The sequence below is a fragment of the Penaeus monodon genome, chromosome 16 (genome assembly GCF_015228065.2).
Source record: "Penaeus monodon isolate SGIC_2016 chromosome 16, NSTDA_Pmon_1, whole genome shotgun sequence".
Classification (NCBI taxonomy): Eukaryota; Metazoa; Arthropoda; class Malacostraca; order Decapoda; family Penaeidae; genus Penaeus; species Penaeus monodon.
The window spans coordinates 43,693,163-43,703,162 of NC_051401.1; the positions used below are offsets into that span (position 1 = coordinate 43,693,163).

A 10,000-nucleotide genomic window follows, 5' to 3' on the forward strand; every position below is an offset into this window, starting at 1 on the left:
TGTTTTTCCATTAATTACATAGGAAGGAGACAACTGCTTTGCATGTAATGAAAGAATAAATGAATAGGGAAAAAATACTATGTCAAAATCCTACAATGCCCTACATGGGAAGATAAATCTGAGAAAAAAGTTATGTTTTTTTTTCTTCTTCTTCTTCTTTTTTACACATCTCTAAGGATATCCTGCCTTGGGGGGGGGGGGGTTAAATTGGTGAAGAACATATTAAGTTGGGACATTTACAAGGAAGAATACCAGTGATTTTTTAACAAACTGTTTCAGCATCCCCATAAATATAGGATCAATAGATGTTCAATATTAATATGCCTAATGGTACCTATTTTTATTTTACATCATGGTATATTATCAAGGTTAATTATTTACATGTGCAGAATTAACACAGGATGATCTTATGTCATACTCACAGAAGACATGAAAAAAGGAAACAGATGACTGGATACTGACCTCCTTTTCCCTCTATCCTCAAAGACCATCATGGCGTCCAAGTGTTCCATGAGCTTCTGAGCCTGTGAAATGTCCACTCCAAGGCGCTGGCCCAGTTTGGTGACTGTCACCCTGACATGGTATCCCTTTAGGAATTCCAAAGCACGGCGGATAAGGCATACCTGCTGGATCTTCTCCTGTAAGTATTTAAAAGGGTTAAGTTGACAACATAATGAAAATGTGAAACATGTTACTGTCTAATCATCCAATACGTTTTACAAGTAAAATTGGTGGGCCACATATCAAACAAGTGGCACACCACACTCCTATATGTAACCCATGGCACATTTGCTACATCAGTCTGACAGTCAACCGTTTTACATGATTTAATTAAGCCAGCTTTCATCTTTTAAGATTATCCCTTACACTTTTACAGGCTTTTTTGTATTATTATGTTTTTGTAATGAGTGAAACAGCCTATATTTTTACGTCAACCATACGAAAGTTTAATCACATCAACTCACAATTATCTGGCCAACATACTGTATACTTTACGTGAAATGTAGCCCCCTGGGGTAAATGAGTTTGACAGCCCTGTGTTTTGTGTATCATGAAGATATTAAAGATATTATAGTTTTGCCAGTCTAATCCTGTCTAAAATCAACACCCAGATGCTAAAAATTTGAACCCCTGGTTACAGTTTACAATTTGCCTAAGCAACCAATCTAAATGTTACCTTGGTCATGTCCTTGAAGGAGGAATCAGTACAAGGCAAGCCTGAGGTGATAGAGCACTGCAGGCACACATGCCGCTCAGGAACCTCATCCTTTTTTGACAATTTGAAGCACAACTGTCAAATGAAAATTATTTGGAAAATAACTAAATATACCTATCACTCCAAGATCAGTTATGGCAAAGAATAGGACACTATGATGACATGTCAAAAAAGTTGAACAGAAGGAAAGATGAAACTCACAGCATGCTGCCATGTTTTGCAGATATCGCATAGTATCATTAGGCCATCATCATGGTGCACCCCACATTCACACCTCACAGGCTCTTCATTTTCTTTCAGGGCTGATGTGTGACTCATACTGTTGGCTGTTGAGATAAATATTATGGTTAGTGAGGAAACAAGTTGCACAGAAAAGAACCAAAAATACAAATAAACAAAATAAAGAAATAATAGGGTGCCTGTTAAAACAAACTACATTGTATATTCAGTGCAAGTGTGCTGTGCTACCAGTGACTCCAAACCATAATTTGTTTGTGTTGAGTACCAAACCCATATGTTGATTGTGCTGAGTAAACACAAATCATAGACAGGAAATGTAGCCAGTGAAAAAGTATTTTCACCAGCTACAGTTTGCACTGATGATTGTACAAAAATGGTGACTAGACCTATTAAAAGAATACCATTACCTTGCAGAACTATTGACCTAAATACTAATCATCTAGCAAGCACACACACATACATAAAATAAGCTTTCTCAACTTTCCTGATACATTGGGGGTAACAGCAGATGGGAGGGAGAGTAAGCGGAGACTTCTTCGAACACTGGTACACCTGTCATGGTCCTCCTTTGGTTCAACCTCAGGGACAATCTGTACTTCCTCACCACTCCCAGTTGAAACAACCTGTGCCACTGAGCAGGACTTGGACACAGGAGTGATACTTGGCACACAGTCATCTTGGGGGGTGCTTTCAGACCTTAGCTGGGATCAGCACTAGTTGAATCTTGCTTGTCTTGGCCAAAACACATGCTTGATTCTTGGTCATCCTTGGGAGGTAGGCTGTGACCTGCTGTATTAAAAAATACAGAAAAAATAGAAAAAATTGAAGTGCTTGTTATATAAAATAATTTCATTTCACACAGTTTGCATGTAAACTGATAATTTCTTGAGTTTGAAACAAAACTCAGTTGATGAAACTGATGATAATCTGTTGAGTGGATACCATATAAAATTAAAAAGCAAAGCTTCAGATAAAATGCCCCCCTATTCCCTTGCTCGTTGTTACTGTAGAGGGGTTTAGGAGACAGAGACTGATGCTCAATGTAGGGGATCACCCCTACCTTGGACCTCACAGCCCTCGCCTCAACTAATTTTGCATGGTCTTTTTTTCTCTCCCTTTCCTTTCTTTCTCTTCTTCATCATCCCCTTCTTCTGTCCACTTCCGAAGGTGTGAGAGCCATGCTGAAAGGATGAAAGGCTGGCTTTGTGTCAGTCGTGAATGGCCTCTACGAGCCATGGGTACGGTATTGTCTAGCTCTTACCCCCCTCTTGGGGACCAAGGGGTAGACTGTTTCCTCTCTCCATTTATTTCAGGCTCACTATGGCCAACAATGAAGATGTTTTACCCTTATTAGAGGCATTTAGGTTTGCCCCTTCATCAACTAGCCTCTCTAAATTTGATTTCAATGGTTTCCTGACCCCTGCCTCCTCTATGGCTCTGACTGATTCTAATACCCCCTCTCCAATGTCTGCAATCAACTCTATCCATTCCAAATCATCCACCCAGGTCATTACTCAACCTTCCTCTCTCCCAACATCCTCCACTCCATCTTCTGCTGCACAGTCTTCTTCATTGTCTACCCCCACCCTCCTTATTACTACTCTTCATCCTTAATGTCCTCCACATCGTCATGCCTTGTCACAGTTACATCTGAATTCCAAGTTGGTGCACTATCTACACTGACTGATCTCACTGTAAAAGGCTATTAGTGCCTCTAAACAATGGCTATGAGTGATAGGGCAGTGACAGTGTTTAAATGGCTTGGCTCTTTATTAAGGAAGAGTACAGCACATTAAGGGGAACACACCAGATGTTGTCATAGGGCAAGAGCCAAGCATGGTGTTGCATGTCCAGCAAGCCAACCTTGGAGGGCCAGAGGCTGGTGGTGACCTTTACACGGTGCCTGTTGGGAGTGAACTGTGAGGGTCAGTTGAGGTCAGATATGATCATCATCTAATTCCTCACTGGTTTGATGGTTCTAAATTACCCTAGAGCCACCTGGCAAACAGCCATGTGGTCTATTGGTCTCAAGGCTTACAGAAATCATGCTAATGTAAATACTATATTGCTCAGCCACCTAATATCGCCTCACCCTTGAGGCGCCTTAGATTGGCCTAAAGGGGTCATCCTGGTCTCGTGTGTGTTGTCCTTGGTCCATCTCCGTGGCTGCTCATCCTTGTCATCCTTTTCTTCCTGATCCCTGGTGAACCCATCCGTCCTCAACGTCCACATGTCCTCGGTCTCACACAGGTTCTCCTTGACTCTGGATTTGTCTAGACTTCCTCGTAGTCATTATCCAGGTCCACACGCCCTAATAGTTCTCATCCAAGTCCTTCTCGGCTACGTGCTCATCCAGACGTCCTCGTAACCTTTGGCTGGATCTACGGGCGTCCGGGCAGGAAGCGTCCTCTTTGGCATCTCAGGGTGGCTGATACCTGTGCCAATGAGCCCTGAAGTTTGGATATGTGGCTGTCCTGGCAGGTGGCACCCTTCCACAGCATCCTGGGGCGACTGGCACCTGCACTGGTGAGTTCTTTGTCCTTCACTGGATCTACGGGCATCCTAGCAGGCAGCACCCTTCCACTACATCCTCAGACAGTTACTGTCTGCATTGACGAACATAAAGTGACATTTCTGCAGCAGGGTCATCCTTCGGTTTCCCTGTCAGATATCATCTGTCCAACTGCTATATATACTCGGTGAACCATATCATACATATAAGATAGTAAGAGAAAAAGAAAGGCAATAGAGAGGAGGGGATGTTAAGTGCTACTAGCTACTAGAGGGGATATTTAGCTACTGGCAAAATTGTGACCAAATGAGGTACATCATAGACCTGTACTAGCCTCCAGGCTAGTACAGTGGTAACATGTCGGCCTCTCATCCGAGGGGTTGGCGGTTCACGCCCCGCCCAGGCGCAAGAAGTTGCAATTGTCGCCTGGAGGTTACTGCTGTGGCTGGGCACCACGGCGGGCAAGAATATCCATTGTAACAAATGGAATCAAAACCAAACTTTAAACTTTAAACTTTAAACTCTATGCCTGCAACTACAACAGCAACAAAACCTATTAATGAAAAGGTTCTAGTGCATGGATGAGTGTGTGAGAGTATGTATGTGTGTAAGCGATAGTAAGCATAAATGAGAATGAAAATGAGAGTGAGCTCACACAGAGAATGTATCACAAACATGGAGATTAACATTCCCTTTACAATACTGCGATAAATTTGAAATGCTAGTAATACAAAATTATTTCAACTACCACACTGAATCCAACATTCAATGATATGCAACAAAATGTAGACACTCATGAATGGTAAAATGAAAAATTATTCCCAAGCTTTCTCGCAAGAAAATCTTCCTAGGTCAGAAATGTACTAAGCAATCCATGATTCTATTTAATTCACTACTGATATGGGAAAGATTTAAGGCTATACTCAAAATAATAAAACTATACAAAATTTGCTTTACAAGCTCTACTCTAGTGCCAATAGAATGTGTCACCATTGAGTAATGTAACCAAGTTATGCATATTCCTATGGTGTAGTCAATTACAAACAAGCAATTAACGGAAACAGCAAGTTGTCTCTCAAGTCATCTCACGTTCCAACTGACTGGAAGTGAGAGAAAACAAGGTCAAGTCATGAATGGAAACATGCTATGAGACTAGAAATGATATGATATTTGTGATAAAGATTAAATCATGGATGCATTTAATTCATTGCAGATGAAACAATATAAATCTAATAACAAGAGAAATTCATTACATACTTGATTAATGAACGATATTAATGTTCGTTGAACACATAACATGATCACACAGTAATGCAATCTAAGGTCAGAAGAATAAGAAATGTGACCTGAAGTCAAAAGAATAGAGTGAGAATGCTTCAATTTCCTGTCACTTAGCACTTTGACCCAACAAAACCAACGTGAGAGTTTACTGCACATATGGCTTAACACATTTATGGGTGAAGAAGGGAGGGAAAAGAAGTTAAAAGGCCCAAAACGGAGACTGTGTGTTTGTGTTATGAGCCAAATGGACGCAACGACCACCTCTGCCACCTGTTTGTAAAAAGCACAGAGCTTTAGTCAATGGCTATAAGTGGTTGGGCAGTGATAGTGGTTAAACTGCTTGGCTCTTTATTAATGAGATGTTGTCTTAGGGCAAGAGTAGAGTATGGTGTTGTGTGTCCGGCCAGCCAGCCCTGGGGGGTCAGAGGCTGGTGGTGACCTTTTCACAGTGACAGCTGGGAGCAAACTGCGAGGGTCAGATGAGGTCAGATATAATCATCATGTAAGTCCTCACTGGTGTGATGGTTCTAAATTGCCTTAAAGCCACGTGGCAAACAGCCACGTGGTCTATTGGTCTCATGGCTTACAGAAATCATGCTGATGTACATACTACTCTGACAAACCTATTCCTGCCCAACCTCACTCCTCCCTTAATACTTGTACTAGAATTGTTTCCATCTCTCTGACTGATTGTCTTGTCTAGGGACTGGTCAGATTGTGAAATTGACTTACATGAATGCCTCATCAATTACGATGCAGTGGCAGTCCAGGGCTACACTATTCCTCCCAGAGGCAAATGTAAGTCCTACACCAATATTGCCAAGATTTGCTTCCACAGACATGACCTCCTCCCATTTAGTTTATATTATATTGGTGGGGTGTGCTGCATTGTCCAACCATATTATCCGCCTTCCCGTCAATGTCAGAAATGTTGGTGTTTTGGCCACCCAGTTAAACACTGTTGCACACTGCCCTCTGCCCTCTATGTGCCCAGCCTGCTCAGTCATGCACGTGCCCATTGTGGTGGCTGCCCTGCCTCACCCAATGTGAGGCTAGACAAGAAGCATGCAGACTATGTTTTCTCTTTCTACCTATTCCGAAACTGTACCTCATGCCACTCCCCTCCCATCTTCTCAAGAAGTCTCAGCATCTCGCCCAGTATCTCTTCTCTCTAATCGGAACCATCCTATCTCCATTCCCTCTCTCCCCCAGTCAAATTCCTTTAACAGTCTAAATCCAGATACTCCAATCTCTACCACTTCCTAGTGCCCACCTCTCCTCCTTCTCACTCTACCTGTCGCACCATACAATCTAAACGTTCCACTCCATCTTCTCCTACACCCATCTCTTCTCCTCCTTTTTCTTCTAAACATATGAAAACCTTTATTTCTCAAACCTCCCCGCCCAACTCTCCTCCAGAAAATCTTGAAGACATCCAAAAGTTCATAAACATGACTCAAGAAAATATTTCACTCCCTCATCCACCCTCTATTCCTATTTGCTCTACATTCAAAGTATCTGCCGATATCCATCGCCCTACTCACCCGAAAAACACCATGTTCATCATCATTCTCTCTTCCTTCCTCATTATCCTTACTACCCCCACTTAGATGCTCAAGTGACTCCCTATGTCTAAATAATGCCCTTCTCTAGACTCCTCCACTCCTGACATTCTTCCCGATACCTCACCACTTTCCCTTTCTCTTATTTCATTCCCTGATTCTTCTCCTACTTCTACAACTATTGTTTCTTACCGTATCACCTCTGACTGTTTCATAATAGCTCTTTTGCAGTTTCCTCATTCATTGTCTCTCACCCTTCCTCAGACACATACTCTCCATTTAATCTGACTGCCCTGTACCTCTAACCACATCCCCATTTACAAATCCCCATTGTATTCCATTTTCCCCCCTCTGTACCATTTTCAATACCATTCTCTCCTATAGCATTCTACAACCTTTGACATCTAACACATCTTATCCTGAGTGTTAACTTATTTCCACCCTTTTTGCCACAATACTTTATCACTGTGCTAAATGACCTTTGATGTCTAGCACATTTATCCCTTCTAACCATTAACAATTAACCATTCAGATGCTGTTATAATATTCCAAGAGGATTACACAAACCTTGGATCACATTCATAAGCAATCCATATATTTGTTTCTTCCTTTCATCTAGAGCCTCTTCTTTTGTTTATTGAGAAGTGATCCTACCCTGAATGAGTGAATCAGAATAAATTAATTTTGAGCAAGTACGACAGGTCATGATCATTCCCAAAAAGAAGTGTTTTTAATAACACATCTTAAAATGGCATTCTGTTCTAGGTTGCCTTGGCAATATAAATTTCTGCTCCTTATGGTGTGAATTTATTTTTCGGAATCCATCGTAGAATATTTTCACATTCTACAAAAAAATAAAGATTATTTTAGATATAAAAATGAAGTGGAACATACTGCAGCATTTTTATAGATATTGTATATCTACAAATCATTTTATTCAAACTGGAACAAGTCAAGATGATACAATGGTGTATGTATAAGCCTTTGTCACTGAAGGTTCTAAGCACCAATAATAATAAACAATAAAATCAGTAAATGAGTTACCATAAAACATTGCAACACATTAGAGAAAAATCACATCATAAAGAGAAAAAACACACACACACACACACACACACAACACACACACACACACACACACACACACACACACACACACACACACACACACACACACACACACACACACACACACACACACACCTCTCTTCTACAAATGCAAACAAACAACATATATGCACTAACACTGTGGAACAAGGTCAGCAAAGTGCTTTTTGGAGCGCTTAAGGCAGCGGATGACAACAGGATCACTAGAAGGCAGAGGATTCTCTGGATTCTCTAGCCCAGATGCTTCTGCCTGTTCTTTCCCTGCCCGGGCATTCTCCTTGTCTTCAGTTATTGTCATGTCTTCCCGTTCCTGCAATAATATTGTGGAGGAAAGTTATACTTGCCTCTACTTAAAACTAAGGTCTAGTTATTCTTGATTGGTTTCCACAATTCCACAAAGGAACAAATTTATACTGAGATATACAGTGTAATCTTTATTAATTAGGAGTCACGTCTAAAAAATGGGAGAGAAAACCAATAGAGAGGGAGAAAGGAAAGAAAAAAGGAGGAATTAAGAGAGAAAGAGACATTTTACAAAATAGGCTTCTTTTAACTTACATTTTCCTCTTTAGCAGCAGAATAAACAGCCTTGTTCACAGTTACTCGAAGCCTGACAGTATGGAAAGGTGTACAGACATCACCAACCTGTAATAAATAGAAACACATCTTCTAAAGCTTTTTTTTTTTTAAAGAGATTCAGTATTTTAACATTTAGTAATACCATATATTCTATCATTCAGAATAAAATGAAAAAATGAAAAGTGTTAAAATTACTATCTACTGTATATGATCTGGGTTCTTAACTAAACTGTATATATCATAACTTCAAAACAGCTGCTTCTTTTATACCTCTGGCTGTGTGCAAAGGTTAAAAGATTCTATAACAATTATTAAATTATTTCACAAGCTTGTCTTTAAGTTTGATATCTGTCTAAATCACCATCATCAATAAGTAAAATATTTATTTCAGCTGTTTAAGATTATGTACATTTAATAGGTTTCAGCTGATCCACAGAAAATATGTTGAGCTACTACTGAGAGGTCAGAAAGATAATGCTAGAAATAATTCTAATACAATCTTTACCTTTATTGTAACTGGGTCACAAAGACTGTGGCTGTCTGTGGGTGCTGCAGGCTTAAATCCCACTGGCTCATACTCAGGGGGAGTAACTGTTGAGGAAATATATGGGGTCCACAGTGACAGGAATACCAATAAGGGAAACAACAGGTACACAAAGTAAGAAAAAAAAAAAAAAGAAAAGACAAGAAAGAAGAAGATACACACAAAGCTTGTCTCTCTTTATAAGATAAAAGGAAGATTAGCAATAGGGGAACAAGATCATCAATAAATTATACAAAACATTCAAAGTCTCTGTTTCTCCCTTTCATATAACTTACCATCATCATAGTACTGTAGCTGCATAGTGAGAAAGACTTTGCTGGGCAGTGGTTTGAGAGACTGGGTGAGGAGGAGGACTGTACGTAGCATCTTTTGGGTCGACCTTCTTACATCATACCTCTTTTCAATTGAGTCTCTATAAAGAGGAAGATAGGAAATGGTAAAAATCTGTACTTTTTTGTTAATACATTAAGAAAGTTGACATTTTTTTGGCTATTATCTAACTATGAAGCTCCATCCAGGTCATTAGATATGAGGCCAAAATAATCGTCCTTCTTCTTAAATTGATTAGCTCTACATCTCACATTTCCTAATTTCCCAACATCATTTAACTTTTCTTGGTCTATTATCTTTTACAACTAAAATAAAACTCAGTACTCACATCTTGGTAACTAGCTCACTGATGAAAGCTTCCTTGTCTTTGCTATACGAGATCTTGTACGTATACGACTCGATGGCTTTATTATATTCCCTAGGATTGGTGTGTAAAGCTAAAGTCAGCTGCTAAGAGACTGAAATAAAATAATGAAGATATTAAGAGTGAGAGAGTAGAGTAGAGTGAGGAGAGAGAGGAAGAGAGAGAAGAGAGGAGAAAGAGATGAGAGAAGAGAGAGAGAGAGAGGAGAGAAGATGAGAAGAGGAAGGAGAGAGGAGAGAGAGAAGGAGAGAGAGAAAGAGAGGAA

At 40.2% G+C, this 10,000-nt stretch overlaps 1 protein-coding gene across 1 annotated transcript in view; it reads right to left on the reverse strand.

Annotated features, from left to right (window-relative positions):
- Positions 1 to 10,000, reverse strand: part of LOC119582827 — an 18,784-nt gene that overhangs the window by 5,927 nt on the left and 2,857 nt on the right. The window contains 10 exon segments of the mRNA XM_037931292.1: positions 463 to 638; positions 1,178 to 1,291; positions 1,418 to 1,535; positions 1,937 to 2,159; positions 2,162 to 2,245; positions 8,057 to 8,228; positions 8,477 to 8,563; positions 9,003 to 9,088; positions 9,317 to 9,453; positions 9,700 to 9,821. Coding sequence (XP_037787220.1) covers positions 463 to 638; positions 1,178 to 1,291; positions 1,418 to 1,535; positions 1,937 to 2,159; positions 2,162 to 2,245; positions 8,057 to 8,228; positions 8,477 to 8,563; positions 9,003 to 9,088; positions 9,317 to 9,453; positions 9,700 to 9,821 — 1,319 coding nt within the window.